Source organism: Ceratotherium simum, chromosome 16, assembly GCF_057802395.1.
Source record: "Ceratotherium simum simum isolate JZ-2026a chromosome 16, ASM5780239v1, whole genome shotgun sequence".
Classification (NCBI taxonomy): Eukaryota; Metazoa; Chordata; class Mammalia; order Perissodactyla; family Rhinocerotidae; genus Ceratotherium; species Ceratotherium simum.
The window spans coordinates 10,710,715-10,736,402 of record NC_141915.1 but is presented as its reverse complement, the minus strand read 5'-3'; the positions used below and the strand labels follow the sequence as shown (position 1 = coordinate 10,736,402).

The 25,688-nt window shown below is 43.1% G+C and overlaps 1 protein-coding gene across 1 annotated transcript in view; it reads left to right on the top strand.

The window, feature by feature from the left end:
• The window catches only part of DNAH2 (dynein axonemal heavy chain 2), a 96,330-nt gene that overhangs the window by 904 nt on the left and 69,738 nt on the right, over positions 1-25,688 (top strand). The window contains exons 2-14 of the mRNA XM_014789551.2: positions 743-910; positions 4,894-4,955; positions 7,799-7,969; positions 15,673-15,901; positions 16,454-16,564; positions 16,736-16,974; positions 17,927-18,118; positions 18,817-18,974; positions 19,459-19,546; positions 19,888-20,093; positions 20,522-20,651; positions 20,926-21,108; positions 22,528-22,742. Coding sequence (XP_014645037.2) covers positions 757-910; positions 4,894-4,955; positions 7,799-7,969; positions 15,673-15,901; positions 16,454-16,564; positions 16,736-16,974; positions 17,927-18,118; positions 18,817-18,974; positions 19,459-19,546; positions 19,888-20,093; positions 20,522-20,651; positions 20,926-21,108; positions 22,528-22,742 — 2,138 coding nt within the window. The 5' untranslated portion in view covers positions 743-756. The remainder of the gene's footprint in view (positions 1-742; positions 911-4,893; positions 4,956-7,798; positions 7,970-15,672; positions 15,902-16,453; positions 16,565-16,735; positions 16,975-17,926; positions 18,119-18,816; positions 18,975-19,458; positions 19,547-19,887; positions 20,094-20,521; positions 20,652-20,925; positions 21,109-22,527; positions 22,743-25,688) is intronic.

The following is a 25,688-nucleotide window of genomic DNA, read 5'->3' as shown; positions in this document are numbered from 1 at the left end:
CCAATCTGTTCTCAGGGCATTTGGAGTCAAATGATCTTGGTCTTTATTATCAGTTAGCACGCTCGGCCAACTATGCTAAGAGACCTTTTCAGTACACACAAAACAGGGTTCCTACCCCTCAGAAATTAAAAGCTAAGGAGATGTGTTGTAAATACAGTTTTTCTTTAAGGAAGTTGCAGATTTTAGTGTGGGTAGGAGGAGCATTTTTCCATTTCCCTCCTTCCAGGTGGTAACTTGGAGGAAAGGAGGTACATAGGAAAATCATCTTGGTTTGCTTCATTGACTTGACACAGTGACAAAGGATAGGGAACTTGGGGACAGTCTTCCCTTCCCTGGGCCTTCTCTCACTCACTGGTGGCCCTGAGGGGTAGAGTGGTTGAGGGTGTGTGCAACCGCACCTCAGCTTGGTAGGTCTTTTTCTGACTGTCTTATATTCTCATACCTCTGGGCAGAGATAGGGATTCCTAACCCCTCATTAGTGGAGTGTCTGGTGGGCCACCATCTTTAACTTCCATTTATTGCTAAGGCCTTGAGAGACTGACTTTGATTTTTAAGCCAATGCTCTGAAGAAAGTGGGATATCCCAGGGAAAGGAGTGAGGAGCAGGGTGTGGGTACCCCCAGATAAGATTATGATACCTAGGGTCTCAGTCAATTTGTGAATTCAAAAGGGACTGTGTGTATCAGGGAGCTGGGTTGGAGGTGGATCTGATTGTGAACTCGCAGCTTCCCGTGTGTCTGCAGGTTTTACTTACACGATGTCCAGCAAAAGTGAGAAGAAGCAGAGAGTGAGTGGCCGTGGAAGTGCCCGCCAGCGAATTGCTCAGGCCGCTCTGGCGACACAGGTCGTGGAGACCACCCTGCCCACCAGCGAGCTGGAGCCCGAGCCCAGGCTTCTCAAGGAGGAGCCTGGTGGGTACATGCTGGGAAGGCGCTTGGAGGCAGAATGTTTGTTTTGAAGGAGGGTCTGAGGGCTGGGGGGTAGGTTCTGTTGCTTCTGGGTAAAAAGTAGGGAGTTCAGTGGAATCTCAGGCCTGCTGCTGGGTCCCTTTATTTGTGTGTTTTCCTCCTGGCCAGCCTTATACTTGTTCTTTCTGTCTTAAAATTTCCCCCCAATGCACCAAGAGCTCACCAGCCAATCCTTTGTTTTAGTCTCTCTCTCCTTATTTCAAATGTTCTGGTTGCTCCTACCCCAATGAAGAGGGTTTGATCTCTTCCTTTTTCTCATTTTCACCCTGTGTGGCAAAACAAATACTGTTTTTCTCCCATTAAGCCCATCACCATGGAAACTCAGCCTGCTTTGCCACGGTTTGAATCCTAAGCCCGACTGATGCTTTCTCCCATCTGTTTAAGGCTCTTGTATCTCGGCCCTCATTTTGGCAGGGCCTTGGTCGACTAAGGGTGTTCAGGTTCAGGGGCACATAAAAAGAAGCTTGACATCTAGATTGAGGGAGAAAAGAGTTTAAAGAGGCTGCTTCTTGTGGCTTTGATCTGAGGGACTGCTTCCTCAGAGGGTGAGCCTGGGGCCAATAGGGTTGGGAGGTGTTTAGTAGCTGTTGCTGTCACTGGCCAGTGTAGACACAACTCTGAGCTAAGGATAGCCTCCCCTTTTACCTGGGGCTTCTTTACACTGCTAGCAGCCTGTCAAGATGAGAGAAATAGGATCCCTTTTTAGTATTAAAAGCTGAGAGATTAAGCATGGGCGTGAGAGAAAGGTCCAGGGTACATAGGGTCCTAGGATCCAGATGTTAGAAATGTGCAAAATTTTCTCTTCTGAGTTCTCTTGAAAGCAGTTGAAAATAGGACTGGCTCCTAGAAGCTGGGTACCAGGAGTAGGCGGAGGGAGGCAGGAAGGCAGTGAGGTTCAATTTGGAGACTACTCCGGAGTGGGAAGGGAAGGAGCTTCTAAATGAAAGCATTGACCACCAAACACCAAGGACCTCTGACCCCTTTAGCTATGAGCCTTTTTATTGTTTGATTTGGAGCTTTCCAGCTGGCATGTAACCCTGGTAGAGGTTCAGAGAAGACTTGGGCCTCCAAGGCAGCCCTGAAATGAACATTAATCCTCATAATCTCTGGAGTTGGGGAGGGATTGAGGCCTGTCCCACTGAGGCGGAGTGGACCTGCTATGGTCTGAATGTTAGTGTCTCCCCAAATTCATATGTTGAAATCCTAATGCCCAATGGTATGACATGGGCGTGGGATGGTATTAGGAGGTGGGGCCTATGGTAGGTGCTTAAATCACGAGGGTGGAACTGTCATGAGTGGGATTCGTGCCTTCTAAAAGTGGCTGCAGTGAGATTCCTAGCCCCCTTCCGCTGTTTGCGACCCAGAAGAGGGCCCTCACCCAACCATGTTGGCACCCTGATCTAGGACTTCCAGCCTCTAGAACTGTGAGAAATAAATTTCTGCTCTTTATAAACCACCTAGTCTGTAGTATTTTGTTATAGCGGCCTGAACGGACTAAGACAGAGCCTAAAACACTGCTTGGTAAAGGATGGTGGATTGAAGGGCAAACACCCTTTTGAGGTCTGTATTGACGTCCTTTGCTTCCTTAAGTGCTCCTCAATTCCCAGTAAGAAAAGAAGAAGCTGAAGTACACGTTCATAGTCCCATATCTGTGATTTTTTGTGTGTGAGGAATATTGGCCCTGAGCTAACATCTGTGCCAGTCTTCCACTGTTTTGTATGTGGGTCACTGCAACAGCGTGGCTTGATGATTGGTGTAAGTCCGTGCCCAGGATCCGAACCCTTGAACCTGGGCCGCCGGAGCAGAGTGTGCTGAACTTAACCACTATGCCACCAGGCCCGCCTCTTTATCTGTAATTTTAAAAAACCCTAAGAACTAGAAGCTTTTTTGCCCCAAAGTTTGGCATCCAAACTTATTTGGTGGTAAAATGTAACCTAAGCTGACGTGAAGGTATTTATAGTCTATTTAAGCCACTTAGTATAAATTTTCATATGTTTTACTACAGAAATACTAATCTTAAAAGTGTATGGAGTGCTGTTCTCGAGCCTGCTGTGGGGTGGGAGGTACATACCATACTATGTTATAATTCTAAATGCTGGAATATACTTGACCCCAAGGGTTTTGAATAAGGGATTGTAGACCTGTATTTCCCACAAATCTGAAAAAGTATAGAGAACAATATAGTGAACACCCAGGTATCCATCACCCAATGTAAGAATAAATCATGATAGCAACAAGTGAACCCCTCTGTTTGTCCCCCTGCCAAGCCCTTCTCTCCTTCTCCAGAGGTCACTGCTATCTGAGTTGACGTTTACCATTCTCAAGCTTGTGTTTTTTTGATGAAGAAGATTGGCCCTGAGCTAACATCTATTGCCAATCCTCCTCTTTTTTGCTTGAGAAAGTTTGTCACTGAGCTAACATCTGTGCCCATCTTCCTCTACTTTATATATGGGACACCGCTGCAGCATGGCTTGACGAGTGGTGTGTAGGTCCGCACCCGGGAGCTGAACCTGCAAACCCCGGGTCGCTGAAGTGGAGCCCACAAACTTAACCACTACACCACCGGGCTGGCCCCTCAAGCTTGTTTTTTAAATTTTTGCTGCATGTATCCATGAACATCATATACTAGTATCGTATTGCACGGTTTAGACTTTAGATAAATTGTATTATATAAGACAAAACCAGTTTACCAGTTACTCAGATCATCTCAGCCTCCCTCCCCTGGCCTAGTTCCTGTCTGAAATCTTGATTGCCCTCGGTTTTCTCAAAGGGCCTTGGATTTCTTGGTTACCTGTCCCACTTACCACTAAGCTCCTAGAATCGTCTATTCTATCTTTTTCATGATTTCCTTCCTTCGCCTGTATGCCTCACTCCCCTCTTAGTTTTTCTTTCTGGAAGTCAGAGTGTCCTGTTCTCCAGTGTCTTTTGATTCCATCTCATTTGTTCCTTCCTCCTTTCAGCCCATGTGAGATGAGAAACTCACCAGTTTTACCCCTGTCTCCTGTGTGAGCAACAGATCAGGAAGTAGAGAAACACCCTCCTGGATTTTATGGGAGTCCAGAGTGGGTGTGGCGGAAATGAGTGCTCAGTAGCCTGGTTGTTTGGAGAGGGGCAGAATTCTGTGGGCCCCAACTTCTCCGCAAGGGAAGAGGATTGGGAGAAGAATAGAAGGCCAGAAGCTGAATGCTCGAGTAACCTTAGTACTGACTGCCTTCATTCCCCTGCCTCCCTCTGCCCCCCCCAGCCCCAGTCAGCTTTTTAAAGGAAAATTGAGAGTTCACTTACTATAACATTCACCCTTTTAAAGTATACAATTTAGTGATTTGGGGTATATTCACAAAGCTGTGTAACCATCACCAGTGTCTAATTTTAGAGCATTTTCATCCCCTGCGAAAAAAGCCACTTCGAGCACCTTGAGAAATTGGCACTAGATGACCCCTATAGCTTTACTTCTAAGTTGCATCAGAGCCCAGCCTTTTAGCAGTCACTCGCCATTCCCCTTTCCCCCGAGATCCTGGTAACCGCTAATCTACTTTCTGTCCCTATGGATTTTCCTGTTCTGGACATTTCATATAAATGGAATCATACAATTTGTGGTCTTTTGTGACTGGCTTCTTTCCCGTAGCATCATGTGTCCAAGGTTCATCCATGGTGTAGCATTGTAGCAGACCTTCATTCCTTTCTATGACTGAATAACATTCCACCACAATTTGTTTATGGATTCACCTATTGATGGACACTTGGGTTGTTTCCACATTTTTGCTCTAATGAACAGTGCTGCTATGAACATTGGCATGCAAATGTCTGTTCAAGTCCCTGCTTAATTCTCTTAGGTATATACCTAGAAGTGGAATTGCTGGGTCATATTGTGACTATGTTTAACTTTTTAAGGAATGCTTTCATTTTTGAATTTTTATTCTTCCCAGAGCCAGCACTGGAAGAACCTGAAGTACAGAAAGAAGAATTACGGGAGCCTGAGGTGGATGTGGTAAGTTTGGGTTTTCCTTGAGACATATATTCCTCCCAAACAACTGGTGAATCAAAGGATTAGTTATAGAATGGTGTACAAGGAATTCTTTCCAATCTGTCAGTTCCTTCTACTTACTCTCTACTGGTAGCCCACTCACCACAAATCCAGTTCACTGAGTAAAGGGCAAAGTTGTCTGTGCGCCCCCATCCCTCTAGACAAAGAGGGCTTTAAGTGAGGAACAGATCTCTTCACTGTCCCTTCCTCATCTCCCCACCTTTGGTGATACTGCAACAAGCTTCATCAGTCGTGTGGGTGAACATCTGAACATGTTGAACAAGCTGGGCAGATATTGTCCTAATTGGGTTCTGTTTCTAAGACATCTCTTTCTTCCTTTCCTTTGATTCTCTCCTTTGGCTGAAGAATTTACAGAAGCCACTTCAAGTACTTTGAGAAACTGGCACTAAATCACCCCTACACCTTTACTTCCAAGTTGCATCAGAGCCTGGGCACACCCGTAGTTACCTGGGTTACAAGAATAAAGTGGTGATCCTGAAATTCTTTAAAAAGGGTGAGAAAAGTAGCAACTGCTCATTAAAGAAAACATTGGAAGGGACAGAAGAGTAAAACAAAGAAAGGGAAAATAAAAGTCATAGCATTACTGCCTAAAGACATCCACTGTTAATACTTTGGTATATGTCTTTTCTTTCTGTATATAGATTTGCATGTTTTTTTTTTTAAATAATCCTAATTGTACCACATACTGTAATTTTTTTTTTTAAAGATTTTATTTATTTATTTTTCCCCTCAAAGCACCAGTAGATAGCTGTATGTCATAGTTGCACATCCTCTAGTTGCTGTATGTGGGACGCGGCCTCAGCACGGCCGGAGAAGCGGTGGGTCCGGTGCACACCTGGGATCCGAACCCGGGCCGCCAGCAGCGGAGCGTGCGCACTTAACTGCTAAGCCATGGGGCCAGCCCCTCACATACTGTAATTTTTTATTAAGCTTTTCCACAAAACATTTTATCATTCTTCCTGTTACTATATACTTTTTGCAAGCACTCTTTTTTTTTTTTTTTTTTTTTGGTGAGGAAGATTGGTCCTGGGCTAACATCTGTGCCCATCTTTCTCTACTTTCTATGTGGGACGCCTGCCACAGCATGGCTTGATAAGCGGTGTGTAGGTCCATGCCTGGGATCTGAACCTGTGAACGCCGGGCCGCCAAAGTGAAGCGTGTGAACCTAACTACTATGCCACAAGGCTGGCCCCCTATACTTTTTGCAAGCACCATTTTTAAAGGTCTTGTGTAGTGCTCGATTAGATGTATGTATCATAGTTAAATCATTACTCTTGGACATTTTGCCATTTCTAATTTTTTGCTCTCATAGTAGTACTGTAATGAATATAATAAATAAAACTAACACATTTTGAAATACTTACTATTTCCTTGAGATAGATTCCTATAACTCAGAGTTACTGAAGGAAAGCGTAAAGAACATTTCCAACACTTTAAATATATAAAACCAAGCTGTTTTCCAAACAAATTGCGCTTTTTGCCCTCACACTAGCAACAAACCCGTTCCAGGCCTGCGTGTTACCGTTTAGCAAGGATTTTTACAAAATGATAGGCAATAGGGCCAGCCCTGTGGCTTAGTGGTTAAGTGTGCGCGCTCCGCTACTGGCGGCCCCAGTTGAGATCCCGGGCACGCACCGACGCACCGCTTCTCCGGCCATGCTGAGGCCGCGTCCCACATACAGCAACTAGAAAGATGTGCAACTATGACATACAACTATCTACTGGGGCTTTGGGGAAAAAAAAAAAAAAGGAGGAGGATTGGCAATAGATGTTAGCTCAGAGCCAGTCTTCCTCAGCAAAAAGAGGAGGATTAGCATGGATGTTAGCTCAGGGCTGATCTTCCTCACACACACACAAAAAATGATAGGCAATAAATGATATATCTTTGCTATTTTTATTTCTTTGATTTCAAGTGAAATTGAACACTTTTTTGTATTTTCCATAAAAAAGAGATCTGTTCATGTCCTTTTGTCCATTTAATTTATTGGGGTCTTAGTGTTTTTCTCATCGGTTCATCTGTGTCTTTATATAGGAAAGACTATAGATCACTGTCTGTTTTCTTGAGCTGGAAACTTTAAGTAAAAGCGATTCCTTCTCATCTTCCAGGAGTACTGAGAGAAGGACAGGGTGACTTCTCAAGTTCACTGAGCTATATCTTCCTATCTTCTAGTTTCCTTAATTTATTTAGTAGAGTTCTACAGATTAATTTTTTTCTAGCCACCTGTTATACTTTATTTTCCATCTAATTGATTTTTTCTTTGGTGTTTTCTAGTCTTTTCTTTCTCCCTCACTTCTTCCTCACTGCTATGCCAATTGACTTTTACCCAATATTTCATACTTATTTTAGTATCTTGGGGAGGCTGCACCGTGAAGAAATTGCTCTCGCACCCTTATCCTTTTTCCAGCTTGTCATCTCCTTGATCCGAATTGCTTGATTTAGGCTAATATCCTACATGTTTCCCTTAATTTCATTTTACTTTGAGGTTGATAGTTGCCCGATAATGCATTTTTACAACCACAGGCATAAATGAAATATCTTGGGAACATAATATCCCTTAGTTTTCCTCTATGGTCCATTCTATTTTTATTCATAGAGGCAAGAGAATCCTATTGTCTTTCTTCAAAACCTAGAAACCAAACATTCGGTTCATCCTCAGCTTTCTCTTCACCATTTTGGACCTGTCTGACTTCTCTCATCTCCCATGTCCTCATATGTGATTGTGGATGGGAGAAATGACTCATCCTAACAGCTGTACTTGCTTTGACTCTCTGCTTTCCTTCTGTAGAAGCCCCTTTTCCTGTCCCGAGCTGTGCTGACAGGACTGGCAGATGCCACGTGGACAGAGGAGCATGATGGCATTCTGAAACGCTTTGCCCAGGACCCTTCGGAGCCCATCCTCACCATCTTCATCGACCCCTGTTTGGGGCTGAAGATAGACCTGGGCATGCCTGTGCAGGTGGGTACTCTATTTTTCTAGACGCCAACATGGTCTTCCAGGGAGCTGAGGGTTCCATGTATCTCTGTCATCTTTGAGTCTTACCTCCTGTGCCCAAGGTCTATTGAGCCTCATGGTGTGTCAGGCACCCTCCTTGGCAGCAGGATACAGAGAGGAATGAGGCAGGGTCTTGCTTTTGATGATCTCATGGTCTAGTGGGGAAGACAGACTTATAAAAAAATATTTACAATATATTATGATGCATGGGCAAAGCTTTATAGGAGCTTTATGGGAGCAACTAATGTAGCCAGTGGAATGCTGGCAAGGCTTGGTGATGGAGGTGATATTTGAGTTGGGGATGGAGGGTGAGTAGGATTTCACTGAGGCTGGGTAAAAGCTGTTCGGGTAAAGAATACTTTATGTGCAAAGGAAAGAGGAGTTGTGGGAAATGATACTGAAAATGTTGGTTGGGGTCACCTTGTGACGGGCCTTGTATGTTACGCTAAAGAATTTGGCCTCGATCCCAGAGGGAACTATTGAAGGCTTTCATGGATTAGAGAGATAACTCTTTCAACAACGTGGAGGATACGTTAGTGAAGGGTAAACCATGGATAAGGAGACGGTTAAAAGATAGATATGTAGTAAAATGTTAGTGGTAGAATCTGGGCGGTGGGTGTACAAGTGATTATTGTAAAATTCTTTTAAATTTCTATATGTTTGAAAAATTTTGAAATAAAATCTTGGAAAAGGAAAAGACTATGGCTTTGCTTTTACTGGCAGCACATATACAAATAACAAAATGATAATGAAGATTAGCATGGTCTTGTGCAATGACGCAGTTTGTGAAGCGTTCCATATTAAATAAAAGAAAAAACAGGCTATGGCTTTTTCCTGTATATTGGCCATAATTAGCTACAAAACATGAAAAAATTTCATTCACAAAAGGAACAAAAATTTTCAAAAAATGCGTAGGATTTATATGAAAGAAAACGACTTTTTTGCAGGCTACAAAAGAAGATTAAATAAATGGTGAGCCATATCCTGTTTCTGGGTGGGAATCTTAATATTACAGAGATCATTTCATAGAAAAAAAAGTACCATTTTAATGCAACTCCAGTCAAAGTGCCACAGTCCCTAGATCCCTTGTGTAAAGGATTTTAAAATATATCCAGAAAAATAGCAAAGAAAATGATGAAGAAGGAAGGTAATGGAGACTTGTGAATATGAAAATCTTAAACTACAGTAATTAAAACAGAGTTGTCCTGGGTCAGAAATATATATTATATAAGCCACAAGAGAGAGACATAGAAAGTACGAAAACATATATGTAAACATTTTCTGTAAAAATGGCATTTAAAATTTGTGGGGAAGGATGGATTATTCAATTAATAAAATTGGGAAACATGGAAAACAAAGTTTTTCCATTAAAAAATCTATTTAGCTGGGGGGATGGTGAAATGGGTAGATATTGATCAAAGGCTACAAAATTTCTGACACCAAAAGCAAAAATAAACAAGTGGGACTACATCAAACTAAAAATTTATGCACAGCAAAGGAAACCATCCACAAAATGAAAAGGCAACCTAAAGAATGGGAGAAGATATTTGCAAATCACATATCTGATAAGAGTTAATATCCAATATATATAAAGAACTCATACAACTCAATAGCAAAAACAATCCGATTAAAAAATGGGCAGAAGATCTCAATAGACATTTTTCCAAAGAAGACATAGAGATGGCCAACAGGTACATGAAAATATGCTCCACATCGCTAATCATCAGGGAAATGCAAATCAAAACCACAATGAGCTAAAACCCCACAGCTGTTAGAATGGCTGTCATCAAGAAAACAGGAAGATAACAAATATTGGAGAGAATGTGGAGAAAAAGGAACTCTTGTGCATTGTTGGTTGGAATGTAAATTGGTGCCACCCCTATGGAAAACAGTATGGAGGTTCCTCAAAAAATTAAAACATGAACTACCATATGACCCAGCAATCCCACTTCTGGGTATATATCTTAAGGAAATGAAATCACTATCTTGAAGACATATCTGCATCCCCATATTCACTGCAGCATTATTTACAATAGCCAAGAGATGGAAACAGCCTATGTGTCCATCAATGGATGAATGGATAAAGAAAATGTGGTGTGTGTCTGTGTATATATATATATATACACACAGACACACACACACACACACAATGGAATATTATTCAGCAATGAGACAGAAAAAAATCCTGCCATTTGCAACAGTATGGATGGACCTTGAGGGCATTATGCTGGATGGACCTTGAGGGCATTATGCTAAGTGAAATAAGTCAGACAAAGACAAATATTGTATGATTTCACTTATACGTGGAATCTAGAAAAAAAAAACCTAACTTATAGAAACAGAGAACAGATTAGTGGTTGCCAGAGTCAGGGGGTGGGGAAGTAGGGAAAATGGGTGAAGGTGCTCAAAATGTACAGACTTCCAGGGGCCAGCCCCGTGGCTTGGCGGTTGAGCGTGCGCACTCTGCTGCTGGCGGCCCGGGTTCGGATCCCGGGTGCGCACCGACACACCGCTTGTCCGGCTGTGCTGGGGCGGCATCCCACATGCAGCGGCTGGAAGGATGTGCAACTATGACATACAACAATCTGCTGCGGCTTTGGGAGAAAAAGGGAAAAAAAAGGAGGAGGATTGGCAATAGATGTTAGCTCAGTGCCGGTCTTCCTCAGCAAAAAAATAAAAGGAGGATTGGCGTGGATGTTAGCTCAGGGCTGATCTTCCTCAAAAAAAAAAAAAAAGTACAAACTTCCAGTGATAAAATACATAAGTTCTGGGGATTTAATATACAGCATGGTGACTATAGTTAACAATACTGTGTTGTATATTTGAAAGTTGCTTAACCAGTAGATCTTAAAAGTTCTCATGATAAGAAAAAAATTATAACTGTATGAGGTGATGGATGTTAACTAGTTTATTGTGGTAATCATTTTGCAATAAATACATATATATCAAATCATTATGTTGTACATCTTAAACTAATACAATGTTATAGGTCAGTTATATATCAATAAAACTGGAGAAAAAAGGGTACAAATTTTCAGTTATGCAAGATAAATAAGTTCTGGAGACCTAATATACAGCATGGTGACTACAGTTAATAATACTGTATTGTATACTTGAAATTTACTAAGAGGGTAGATCTTAAGTGTTATCACTACACAAAAAAAAAAAGAAAAAGAAAATGGTAACTATGTGAGATGATGGATACGTTAATTAGCTTGATTATGGTGATCATTTCACAATATATATTTATATCAAAACATCAAGTTGTACACCTTAAGTATATACAATTTTTATTTGTTAATTATGCCTCAATAAAGCTGGAAAAACAATCTATTTAGCCTGCCGAAATACATTCTAAATAGATCACAGACTTAATTGTATTCTCCTAGGTTAAGATGGCTAATTGAAACTTCCTTAAAAAATTATTACCCTTGAATACTCAATAAAATGAACAAAAAGTAAAACCAGAGGAAAAAAACACCCAAGAGTAAATAAACAAACAAAGAAGCATAATCTAACCTAATAAACTTTAAAAGTGGGTGACCAATGAAAGGTCTATGCATTGAGCTAAGGAAACCGTCCTCCCCACAGAATGGCGGACCCCCAGCGAGACGGAGTGAACCTTAGATAGGACATTTAACAAAATCTGAAAAAAGAGAAAGAGCCCAGGTATTTTAACGAAGATTTTATACTGTTTTAAATTAGCCTTAACCACCCACCTAACCCCTCATGCCATTCTCTTAGGCTACAAAAGAGTGAAAAAACATAAAACCCCCAACCCTTTCATTTTAACTTTGAGGGAGGAAAGAAACTGGGCTCTCACAGTGGGACATAAAAAAGTCACCCACATGGGCCGGCCCCGTGGCTTGGTGGTTAAGTGCGCGCGCTCCGATGCTGGTGGCCCGGGTTCGGATCCCGGGCGCGCACCGAGGCACCACTTCTCCGTCCATCCTGAGGCCGAGTCCCACATACAGCAACTAGAAGGATGTGCAGCTATGACATACAACTATCGACTGGGGCTTTGGGGGGAAAAAATAAATAAATAAAATCTTTAAAAAAAAAAAAAAAGTCACCCACAGTATGTTAGATCCAAAAGAATGGATTCAGAGAGCTGTGCAAGCATGGAGGAAGTGAAAATAAATTGCATGGCAACTGCAAGCGTATTACATCAAGGGAAGAAAAAATGGAACAAAGCATGCAAAAGAGGAAAGCAGAACAGAAGGACATTCCTCACTATAGCGTCATGTTATAGTATACCTTGAAAAGAACAGGAATTTAATTTTTAAAAAAGCTGAGAGATGAAATAATAAAACGTGAGAATGAGATAAAAGAGAGGTTGCAGATTTTAGGAAATAAATAAAGCAGCATGTTACAAAACTATTAGGTTAGAAACAGGAAGGAACTGAATAGCTATCGCTGAACATCTGAAATAACATAGAAGAGAGGCTTGAGATAATACAGTGTGTGCAGAAGAAAAAACCAGTGACAACACAATTAGAAGTTAATAGATGGGAAAGACAGACGCAGGTCATCTAATATAGATAACCAACTAATGAAACAGAATATAAAATTAAAGATAAAATACAAAGAATTCTCCTGAACTGCAGAAGAAACTGAATCTGGGAATTGAAAGCATGTACTTTATTCCACAAAATTTGTTACACAATGTTTAATGTCAATACACATCTTAGTTAAGCTACTAACATCTGAGGAAGTTAATTTTTTAGGAACATCACCTATGTGGTATTCCTTCCAAGACTATTTAACTTGAATCTAATAGTGAGGAAACAATCAGATAAATCCAAATTAAGGGACATTTTGGAAAACAACTGACTGAGACTATTAGAAATATCAATGCCATGGAAGAAAGAAAAAGACTGGGGAGCTGAGCGGAATTAAAGGAGACTGAGGAGACATGACTGTATGTGATTCTGGATTGGATCCTGGATGGGAAAAAACCAGCTGTAAGTGACATTATTGCACCATTGGGGAAAATTGAATATGGACTGTATATTATATAAAGTATTATCTGAAGTTAAATTTTCTGAGTGTGATAATTACAGTGTTGGGTATGTTGGAGAATATCCTTGCTTTTGGGAGCTATATGCTGAAGTATCTAAGGGTGTAGTATCATGATGTCTGCTGCTAACTCTCAAATGGCTCAGCCAAGAGATATGGCAAAATATTAACAATCAGTGAATCTAGAGGAGGGGTATGTTGTTGTTCATTGTGCTTTTCTTGCAACTTTTCTATGAGTTGGAATTTTTTTCAAAGTAAAAATTAGGAAAAAATTTATTTAGGCCTCTGGTCAAAAAAATCAAATTATCTACCAAGGGGAACCATCAGGCTGGTCTCAGACTTCTCTGAACACCTGCTGAGTTCTCCAGGAAGGACAGTGTCACCCAAGGGTATGATTGCCCACGATCATTTTCGATGTTGAAAGAACACTTTACAAAACAAAAATAACATCATCAACGGAAATCCAGTCCATTAAGAAATGAAACATAACTCAGGAATAGAGAATCTATGAACACTTAATTCATTTAAATAAAGAAATAATACTAAATAACCATGGGAATTATGATTATGCTATAGAATGTGAATGTTATTAACCTGGACAATGTAACAATAATACTAGAAAAAAAATTGGGAAGTGGTGAGAAAATGAGAGGGAGCATAAGGATGCCAATGTTCCTATCTTTCTAAGCAGTGAGTCAGTAGAACTTAAAATTGAAAAGTAGTGAGAAAACTAATCTCAATGTTTTTCATAATCTCTCATAACCTTAGAAAGGGGTCTTTTAGGAAGAAATCTCTCTTACAGGTGAAGAAACGTATTTGAAGCTCAATAATTTCTTTATTATATTCACATCAATGTCTTTTTATTCTATTAAATCCAAGTGAAATTAAATTTAATACTTTTTTTTTTTTTTTTTTTGCTGAGAAAGATTCACCCTGAGCTGACATCCATTGCCAATCTTCCTCTTTTTTTGCTTGAGGAAGATTAGCCCTGAGCAAACATCTGTGCCAATCTTCTTCTATTTTGTATGTGGGTCACCGCCACAGCATGGCTGATGTGTGGTGTAGGTCTGCACCTGGGATCCGAACCTGTGAACCTGGGTCACCAAAGTAGAGTGTGCTAAACTTAACCACTATGCCACGGGCTGGCCCCAAATTTAATACTTTTAATTAAAAATAGCATGATCCTATTTTGAAATAACTTTTAATTTATTTTTCTGTAAATGTCTATAAAAAGATGTCTGGAATAATGTTTTCTCTAATGGCATGAATGTCCAGGTGGTGGAATTTTAGATGACATTTTAACTTTTATCTTTGTACTTTTCTGCATTGTTTCAGTTATTTATAAATAACATATATCATTTTAACAAAAATAATAATCATTAAGCTTTTAAAAAAATAGACACAAAATGCCAAAATTTAATTCTGGGTAGTGGGAAGATGGACAATTATTAATTTCTTCTTTGTGCTTTATTTTTAGTTTTTAAAATTAAATAAATTGTAAAGAGTAGTTACAAAAGCACTAAAGAAAAAAAAAAGGTGAATCTGATCTTAGGGTGGGAATGACCTTTCTAAGCATGTAGAAGTCAGAAACTTTAAATTTAAGAAGTTTTACCTACATGAAAGTTATACATTTCTGAATGTAAACAACAACAACAACAACTCACCATAAACAAAATTGAAGGATAAATTAAAAATTAGGGGAAAAGTATATGCAACTGAAATGGAAAACCCTAGATGGTTGTCTCTCTCTCTCTTTTTTTTTTTGCTGAGGAAGATTGGCCCTGAGCTAACAACTGTGCCCATCTTCCTCTACATTATATGCGGGGTGCCTGCCACAGCATGTCTTGATGAGTGGTGGGTTGGTCTGTGCCCAGGATCCGAAGCTGTGAACCCCAGGCCGCTGAAGTGGAACGCGCGAACTTAACCACTATGCCACCGGGCCAGCCCCGACAGTTGTCTCGTAATTCCAGTCCTTCTCCTTTCTGCTTTCCCTGTAGCTGAAAGTGCTTCATCCATTCTAGCCTTTTCATTTCATCCATCCATCCATCCAACATTCATTGGGCATCTAATATGTCCCAGTCCCTGTGCTAGGTTCTGGAGCCAAGTTGGACAAAATACACAGTCCCAGGGCTGGCCCTGTGGCATAGTGGTTGAGGTCAGCACGCTCTGCTTCGGCGGCCTGGGTTTCATGGGTTCGGATCCTGGGTTCGGATCCCAGGCGTGGATCCCGGGTGCAGACCTACACCACTTATCAGCCATGCTGTGGCAGATGAACCACATTTAAAATAGAGGAAGATTGGCATAGCTGTTAGCTCAGGGCTGATCTTCCTCAAGCAAAAAAAGAGGAAGATTGGCAACAGCTGTTAGCTCAAGGAGACTCTTCCTCAGCAAAAACAAAAAAACCCACAGTCTCTGCCCTCAAGGCATGCTCTCTGCATTTCCTCTCCAGATCTTTGGGTATGGACTCTAGTATGTCCCTGAAAAGAACAGGAAGCACCTCATAACACTTACATTGGGAGAAAGATCAGGATATGCTAAGGGAATGTGACATAGAACTCAGCCAGGCTTTCATGATTGGAGCCTCAGATTCCTTTGGGTGTCATGACTGGGCCTGGAGACTGAACTCTTGTCTACTGTCTTTCATGCAGACCCAGAACCAGATTGTCTACTTCATTCGCCACGCACCGGTTCCCATCACTCCAGAGAACTTTGAGGCAACTGTGCAGTTTGGCACAGTGCGGGGTTCCTACATCCCTGCCCTGCTTCGTCTGCTCAGTGGTGTCTTTGCCCCCCAGATCTTTACAAACACAACCTGGCCTGAGAGCATTCGAAACAATTTTGCTTCTCATCTGCACAGGTTCTTGGCCTGCCTGACAGGTGAGCAAAAAGGCCTGGTTTCTCCCTAGTGTCCTACTGACAGCAGAGTGAGTGAGGCAGGTGGGAGATTCATCCTGAGTACCTGCATTGCCTGGCACAGAGTAGGTACTCGGTGTGTGTTTGTTGAATGAGTGGAACAGGGTACAGAATTTGCCTTCTAATCCTGATGTGGTTTTCTGCTATAGAACAGTTGGCCAGACCTGCTCACACTTAGAGCTGGAGATTTCTAAGAGTGCCTGGGGGATAAGGGGACATGTAGGTGGTGGGGGGCAGTATGGGGTGTACATGTGTCATAGAAGAGAGTGTTGAGGGCCTGGTACAAATCTTTGACCTTATTTTATGTCAGTCTCTTATTATACCTCAATGAAGTTTCCTTCTTGCCTTCTGTCCTTTTTCCTCTTGATATCAAAAAAGTATGAGTCGTAATTTCTCCTTCTGGCTCTCCTGAAATGCACATACTTCCTGGGCCCAAGATCATCAACTACAATTGGAACTAGGGTGGCATAAACTCATCCCCCTCTGTGAACTTCCATGGTCTTTTCCTTTCCTTAGATACTCGGTACAAACTGGAGGGGCACACGGTTCTCTACATCCCCGCAGAGGCCATGAACATGAAGCCTGAGGTGGTGGTTAAGGACAAAGAGCTGGTGCAGCGGCTAGAGAGTGAGTGGCTGGCATTGCCAGTGTGTCGGAGATCCCATGGGGGAGAAAAGGGGGGCAGCCCAGATGCTGAGAAAGGAGTTGGGTTAGGAGAGCTGTGTAGGGAGCAGAGAGAAGGACACAACTGGGGAGCAGTGTAAAGAAAGGGAAAGGGTTTTGTATTCTCCCCTGCAGCCTCCATGATCCACTGGACCCGGCAGATAAAGGAGGTGCTCAGTGCCCAGGAGACTGTGGAGACAGGAGAAAATTTAGGTCCTTCGGAGGAGATTGAGGTCTGGCGCAACCGATGCATGGACCTGTCTGGCATCAGTAAACAGCTGGTGAAGCAGGGAGTGAAACACATTGAGTCTATCCTGCACCTTGCCAAGTCATCCTACTTGGCACCCTTTATGAAACTGGCCCAGCAGATCCAGGTTTGTGAGTAGATCAAAGGATGGAGGCTTGGCAGAAAGTGGACAGTAGTTGGGACAATATAGAATGCTAAGAAGAGGGAGCCAATGTAATCATCAACAGCAAAGATAGATCCACCCAGTGTTTGAACTTGCACCTGTGGCGGAGTATAAAAGTGGTAGAACACAGGGTCCCAAGGAGCTTATAGGATAGTTAGGGAGAGATGTAGTTCATCACCCTGTATACATTCAGTACCCTCACTGAGCTCAACCTCTACAGTCCAGCTGAGAAAAGAAGACTTATGCTAAATAGGATTACTAGACAGCATGGGATCAAAGAGGAGCCCATGGGGTTCAGCCAAGAGGGTACAAGATAAACACTTAAAAAATAAATTTGATATAGTATGACAAGCTGATTATGTTAGTGTTGGGGATGCACAGAAGATCAGAGTGATCTGTAGAATACAGAGATGGAAGACTTCCCTTCCTAGGTGGAATTTTAAGCTAGGTATTAAGGGAATTGAGCCGTGGCTAGGTGGAGAAGTCAAAAACCCTGCTTGAGAACAGGGCAGTCAAGGGGACTGGGTGAAAACTCTGGGGATGAATGGGAGTGATGTCCAATCAGTTGATCAACAGCTGTTGAGTATCTCCTTTGTGCATAGTTCTGGTTCAGCTGGAGAAACTAGAGGAATAGACACAAAACCTGAGCTTGGGGAATTCCGAGTCTACTGGGGGAGATGGGACTCACACATGAGAAAAGACTTTCATAGAAACTCGAAAATGAATAAAAGATTATCTATAAACTCTGGTCCTGAGGGCTGCAGAGACCTGAAATGATTGGTACTAGGTGGGGTTAATTGGGAATGCTTCCCAGTAGAGGCAGGTCAGGATGGAGTTCAAGATAGATAGAAAGTGCTCGCTTTGAACAAGTTCTTTCTAGTGGATAAGTCTACTCCTGGTTTCTCTTTACTGCCAGGATGGTTCTCGTCAAGCACAGTCAAACCTGACTTTTTTGTCAATCCTGAAAGAACCTTACCAGGAATTGGCTTACATGCGGCCTAGGGACATCTCTAGTAAGCTCCCGAATCTGATCAGTCTCATCCGCATCATCTGGGTCAACTCTCCCCACTACAACACTCGGGAGAGACTGACCTCCCTCTTCCGAAAGGTGTGTGTCTGCAGAGGGTGGGACAGAAGGTGTTAAGAGGGTGGCCACATTGATAGAACTCAGATTTTCTGAAGAAGGTGGAATTCACTTAGCAGAAGGTCTGTGGTGAAAAGGTAGTGAGGAGTGCCCTTGAGGTCAGACAGAGACCAAAGTCTTCTGCCTGCATTGTCAGCTTTAGTGATGCTCAGAGTTGGGGCCTGGGCTGGACATTTTGCTTCTAGATAGAAGTAGCCTAGGCAGGAAGAGGGCCTTTGAGAACAAGAGTTGATGGAGTGTGGGGATGGAGGCAGGAAGGACAGACTCCCAGGCTGAGTTGTACAGGAGGGGAAGACCCTCTTTTTCTCATTCCAAAGATGGAAATTGCAGTGGGCGAGAGGTAGATTTAGGAAGGAACGCTGACTTTTGAGGAGCAGAACCTGGCACATTTCATCCGGGGTGACAGAGCCAAAGAGTGGGAGAAAGGGCACTGAGCTGAGTGGAGGCGAGGAAAGAGCAGCTGCAGAGCTGGGCTGAGGCAGGGCGTGGAGGGGGAACCTGGAGGGGCTGCCTGCCAGCAGTGGAGGACCTGGGTGAGATGGTTATCAGGAGCCAAATCTGCAAGTAGAAGGCCGAGACCTGAGGCACAGTCGGGGAGATTCAGAGAAGGGGTTGGGTGCAACTAAGGCTGGGACTTGAGGCTGCTGGGACCCCTTCTGCAGATGAGCAATGAGATCATCCGCTTATGCTGCCATGCCATCTCCCTGGACCGAATCTTCGAGGGATATGTCACTTCTAGCAAGGAGGACCTACAAGGCTGCATTTCCTGCTGCCATGCCTGGAAAGATCACTACCTACGGGCTGTGCAGATGCATACCCAGTATGATATGTCTCCCCCGACATCCCGTATATTAGCCCCTGTCATTCCGATAGAGGGTAGATTCTGACTCCTTTCACTTGCGTTTTTTTTAAAGCCTATGGATTATATTTTTCTAGACCTGAGAGTTTCTATATGGGTCCAAGTTTTCTCTCTGAGTACAGATACTCTGGCTCCTAGCCCTAGGTTCTCCTTACCCTAATAACCTCTTCTCCCTGATTCGAGGAATCCTGCCTGGTCTTTTCCTCCTTTCTTGGCCCTAAAGTCTAAAATTCCATGATGTATAAACCTTCTCCTAGGTGCTTTGTCTCCTCTCTGGTTCTCTTCAACTTGCGTTTCTTCTCTCAGGATTCAGGAGAACTACTTCTTGAGTTCTCCTCTTCTAAGGCTCCCCCTGAACCCAAGACTCCTGGTTCTAGCTTTGCGTAGGCAGATTGATACCTGGTGTTCCCGCTGTTTGAATCGATCCATCTTTCTCCTAACACAGGTTCTCCACTCGGGGCTGGGTCCTAGACCAGACCAGCATATTCGCTCAGGTTGATGCCTTTGTGCAGCGCTGCAAGGACCTTATTGAGGTGGGAAGACTGTCAGGGAAGAAGAGTCAAAGCCAACAGCAGACCCTCCAGAATCCCCACGCAGGAGCTGGAGGAGATGGGGCAGAGGCAAAGCATAGAACTTACCACTTTGGCTGTTCTTGCGTAACTGTGTGCTCTACCACCATCCTGTTCTTTTAGACTTTTGCCTCTTATCACTGCCTAATATTTCATATTTCATTCTGCAGTCATAATTCATCCCAGTAGCCCCTTGCATCTGGTTGGTCCTGCCTAGTTTTTAGACATTTTAGGCTAAACCAGAGAGCTCAAGACTTACAAACTCAGAAAAGAGAGCAGGAATCCTCATGATGACTTCTTTTTAGGTATGTGACTGTCAGTACCATTTTGCCCGCTGGGAAGATGGCAAGCAAGGTCCCCTTCCTTGCTTCTTTGGTGCCCAGGGACCCCAGATAACACGGAACTTGCTGGAGATTGAGGACATTTTTCACAGAAATCTGCACATGCTGCGAGCTGTTCGTGGGGGCATCCTGGATGTCAAGAACACCTCTTGGCATGAAGACTACAACAGGTGAGAATCCCAGGCTGATGCCCAGGTAGAGAGGGAAGGGAGGTCAGGAGAGGCAAGAACAGGAGCAGTGGCAGAGTGTGTGAGGGGAAGGGCGGAGGTGGCAGAGTGGGGATGGGGAGGGCAGGAGAGAGTGCAAGGAAGAGGTGGCTGCTCAGATTGAGGGTTCCAGAGTTAGCCTTTCACGGCTTGAACCCCAGTTCTGCCACATACTAGAGATGTGACTCTGAGCAAATTACTCTACCAGCTGGAGCCTCTGTTTCCTGTCTATAAAATAAGGTTAGTGATAGAACCTATCTCATTGCATAGTTAGTCAGTGCCTGGTACATAGGAAGCTCTCAGTACATAACACATAGGATTCTTACTCAGGGGGATATACTTGGGGTCAGGTGAGGGCACTCACCCTTCAACACGCCTCTTGAACGGTGCAGGTTCCGTGCGGGAGTCAAGGACCTGGAGGTGATGACTCAGAACTTGATCACCTCCGCCTTCGAGTTAGTTCGTGACGTGGAGCATGGAGTGCTACTGCTGGACACCTTCCACAGGCTTGCAACCCGTGAGGTGCCACTGCCCTGCCTGCTTCCTCCACCCTTGGTTCTGCCACTTTCCTTCAGTTCCTCCTGATCCTTCCAGACACCATCCTACCTCCATTCACACTCTTTCTCATGTCCTAAATTGCCAGTGCCTCTTTTCTTCCCTCTCCCTGTTCCTCTAGTGTCCAGATCGCTAAGGAGTGTGACTCCCAAAGCAGAGGGGTAGCTTTCCCCCAGGATGGGTAACTGGAGGGAACCCGCGTGCCAGGGCATGTTGTCAACTTCTTTCTCTTCTTCCTTAGGCTATCAAGCGAACATATGACAAGAAGGCAGTGGATCTCTACATGTTGTTCAATAGCGAATTGGCCCTCGTGAACCGTGAGCTGAACAAGAAATGGCCATACCTGGAGCCCTACATGGCCCAGTACTCTGGACAAGCACACTGGGTGCGGATCCTACGGCGTCGCATCGACAGAGTCATGAATGTAAGGGCCTGGCCTTTTCCAAGACTTGCTCTCAGTGAGATGGTAGTTTGCAGGCTGTGCCACATGCTGGGAGGGATGAGGGACTGGTCCAGAGAGTTTCCCTAGAGAGTTTTCATGACCGGAGACCACGTCTGAGTGGAACATACAGTGCAGTGAGGCAGGCCATGGCTTTGGATTTGCAGCCATGTGAAGTGTGGTTGGTCGAACATGGGTCATTTTAGGCCTTTCATATCAAGGTGGAGAGGAGGAATAGGGTCAGCTTCTGGGAAGTTAGGCTACCAGAAGAGTAATACAACCTCACAGTCTATAGAACTGGACAAGTGAGGCCCTGATAGGGCCTGGTCTCCCTCGAAGAACAGGCTCAGAGAAACAGGAAAAAGATTTTTTAAAACTTGTTGGGAATATAGGTCTAAAGCTATTGTGGTACCTGCTATCATCTAATTGGCTCTGGGAGAGAGTAAGGCAGCCCACAGATGTTACTGAACCAGGTTTGTTTTGCTCGTTGCACAGAAAGCCAGTCACCTGAGGCAACGAGTCTGCAGCAGAGAAAGGGTTTATCCACAAGGCAGCCAAGCGAGGAGATGGGAGAACAAATCTCAAATCCACCTCGCCCCAAAATGGGGATTAGTGGTATTTGTGAGATAAAGGGTGGGGTGGTCTGAGGTGGGGGGATAGATGATTGGAGTTAAGGAGAAGTGAGGTAATTGATGGCCTGTGCAAGCATAGTCAAACTTCATGGCTCTTTATAGGACACAAGTTTACAAAATGGCCGGGTTAGCATGATCTGAGAGTGGAGTTTTCAGCTCCCTGACGTCAGGAGGTCACACGTTGGTCATCCATGCTGGCCCAGTTGATGAGTTGGTGGCCTTAACTGGCCTAAACTGGACAAGGAGTTGACTCTCAGTTCCTGAAAAACTTAAGCACCCGTAACCATGGTGACCCAAACGTCAGAGGTGTTATCTATGGGGTAGGCTTTAGTAATGCGTTATCTAACTACTTTTGCAAACAGACAACTGAGTATGGTTAAAGCATTTGACTCCCAGTTTCACAGACAACTGGAGGCTTTTTAAGTATCGGTGGGCTAAGACTGTGGTGAGGAAGGGCTCCTGCTAGTTTTTAACCTTGTACTTCTTAAATCCTTCACCTCCTGTAATTTACTGTCTTTTCCCAGCTTTTTTCTTGAGCTGAATATCTGCGCTTCTCTTTCTTCATTTTGACTCCCTTTCTCATTGTGCCTTGGTCTCTTCCTCTCACCTATCTTTCTGGCTCCATCTTCCTTCTAAGTAGTCAAAATCAATCTCTATAGCAAGCCTTACACATATTGTTGGTGTGTGTGTGTGTGTTTGTGGTCCCAGAGTGATGGTAACGTGGAGGAATGTGGCCAGTAGGCTCCACCTATCTGTTTTTCTTCCCCCTCAGTGTCTTTCTAGTGCTCATTTCCTGCCTCACATCGGGACTGGAGAGGAGAGTGTGCATGCCTACCAGCAGATGGTTCAGGCCATTGATGAACTGGTCCGAAAAACCTTCCAGGACTGGACATCAACGCTGGACAAAGACTGCATTCGGCGGCTGGATACACCATTGTTACGAATCAGCCAGGAGAAGGCGGGCATGCTGGATGTCAACTTTGACAAGTACAAGACCCAACCCGTTCCTCTCCTGGTCCTGTCTTTGGCGCCATTCGCTTCCCCAACTCTCCCAAGAGTTTAACTTACATCTCTTGGTTTCCCTCCCCATTCTTCTGCCTAAGTCTCTCTTGTACTGTAATATGTTTACTTTTACTTTTTTTTTTTTTTTTAATTTTATTTATTTATTTATTTTTCCCCCAAAGCCCCAGTAGATAGTTGTGTCATAGCTGCACATCCTTCTAGTTGCTGTATATGGGACGCGGCCTCAGCATAGCGGGAGAAGCGGTGCGTCGGGGTGAGCCCGGGATCCGAACCCGGGCCGCCAGCAGCGGAGCGCGCGCACTTAACCGCTAAGCCATGGGGCCGGCCCAACTTTTACTTCTTAATTTTAACTTTACAGTTTATCTTCAAAAAATTGATTAAAAAAAAAAAAAAACCCAGTAACCTACTAAACCAGTGATGTAGGTGTTCTGCCACTAGATGGCCATGGTGGCTCAGCTAAATCATCCAAACTGTGAGCAATGGTGTGGGCTTTTCTGAGAACTGATGGGGCTGTCAGACCATGCCCTCTCCTACAGCTTTATAATTATGGCATTTTCGTATTACAATTATTTAAAATTTAATTAATTCATTTATTAGTTATTAAAAAATATATAGTGAGTGCCTTCCATGTGCTAGGAACCAAGATTGGCACAGGGAATGTATACGATGCAAAGTCCCTGCCCTCTGTGACTCTGTGAATGAACCAAGTTCTACTCTTAGAGCTGTGCTTCCTTTTCATATAAGATGCAGAAGAGAAAAATAAAGAAGGATCTGTGTAAGGCATCTGTCTACAGAGATTACAGACCTTCTGGTGACAGTTTTTTCCTAATCGGAAGGAAATAACTTTCTACTTGATTGGTTTTGGCTCTGTCTTGTTGTCAGCTAGGCCCTATAATGACACTTGCTTCCCATGCTTCTAGGCTGTTGCTACTAGCATCGGCTTTAACTCATAGAATGTCCTTATTTGTTGGACAAATGTAGAAGGGGCTTTGCCAGGGAAGACCTATGTGGAGATGGAGTCTGGGGGACAGAAGAGACTGAGCGTGTCTGTCCTGGGTGGCTGCAGGCAGCCTAACCAGGGGGAGAGGACACATTACGGTTGAGGAAAGAAGCAAAAGAACCAAGGTGGAGAAGCAGTGCTGAGAGTCAGGTCAGAGGGGTGAGGCAAAGGCGTTAGTGGGAAGGACAGAGATGTTTGAAGCCACATGGATCAGGAAGCAGTTGAGAAGCAGTGTGAAGACGAGGGTGAGAGGTTTGAGATAAGTCTTTGGCCGGTGAGGGGCATCAGAGACCAGCTTTGATAGTGTTCCTGGTTTTTTTAGATATGGCCAAGCAGGATCATATAAAAATAACCTTATAAATTAACAGTAAGATTTTGAAGAGACAGAAGACTAGGCCAGTATTACCCTAGCTATGACATTTGCAAACACATAATGGGGTTGAATCTGCCAGACAGTCTTCCATCAAGCTGGGTACTCCCAAAGACGCTGTGTTTGGAGAGACATCCAGACACACTTGTAATAATATGAATATGAGCACACATAGTCCACCAATTGCCCTTTCCCATGAATTAAAGGATTGTATTCAAATAACAGAATTTTAATAAACACCAGTAATCGATATTTACATTTTAAGTATGAGAGAAAACAAAAGTTGAGAAAGAGGTAAAGAGATGCCATAGGTAAGCACTGGTTGGTGGCTACTTCCTTCTAATCCTCAGGGTCAGCCAGTGAGCGGGAGTAAAGCTTCAACTTCAATGCCACACAGACGAGAGTTTGAACCCTGGAGTAGTTCCGTTTTGCCGTGTGACCTCAGGACGGCCACTGAATTTCTCTGAGCCCAAGTTTCCTCATCTGCTTAAAAAATCCTTCTCTGAGGTTGTCATGAGGCGAGATGAAGTGTAAAAGTCCTCACAAAGAATAAACAGTCAGTAAACATTATTTTCCTTTAAAAAAATTGCCTCATAAAACTTGGTGAACATAGTACTTTCAAAACAAATTTAGCAAGGTGATATAATAGTTTTAATTTTTAAAACATTTAAAACTTTTAGAAGAGGTAATACATGCACATGTTATAAAATTCAAAAGTGACACCAGGGTAGAGAATGAAAAATCTCCCTACACTGCTGTCCCCCAGTGACTCAGTTTCTCTCTGAAGAGAGTCACCGTTACCAATTTCTTGTATAACGGTCCAGAGATAAGAGTGTGTATCTACATGAGTATCCTTTTTATATAAATAGTAGCATACTATACTATACACACTGTTCTATACATTCAAAGTGTTTTCAAAATGTTTTATTTAATTTTTCCATTATAAAATTATTGATCATTTTAGAAAATTTACAAAATGCAGAAAAGTAGAAGGAAGAAAAAAATTCCCCCAAAGATAACCATTCTTAATGATTTGGTATTTTTTTTTATCACTCTTTTTTTTACTGCTTATTTCATATGGTTGTTTTTCTTTACTTTTTAAAATCTTTTTTTTTTAATAATTTTTTAAATTTATTTTTCCCCCAAAGCCCCAGTAGATAGTTGTATGTCATAGTTGCACATCCTTCTAGTTGCTGTATGTGGGACACGGCCTCAGCATGGCCGGAGAAGCGGTGCGTCGGTGCGTGCCCGGGATCTGAACCCCGGCCACCAGCATCGGAGTGCGAGCACTTAACCGCTAAGCCACTGGGCCGGCCCTACTTTTTAAAATCTTTACTGAGTATTTTTAAATTACAAATGTAGTGCATGCTCACTGTAAAAAAAAAATTTATTGTAGAAGTATATAAAGGAAAAAGTGAAAATCCAGCACACAGCCCCACTCCCTAGAGGTAACCATGATTACCATGAAGTCAAAAACATACACTGCACTCATAAAATAAGATTACATCATAAACAATATTTTTGCAACTTGCTTTTTTTA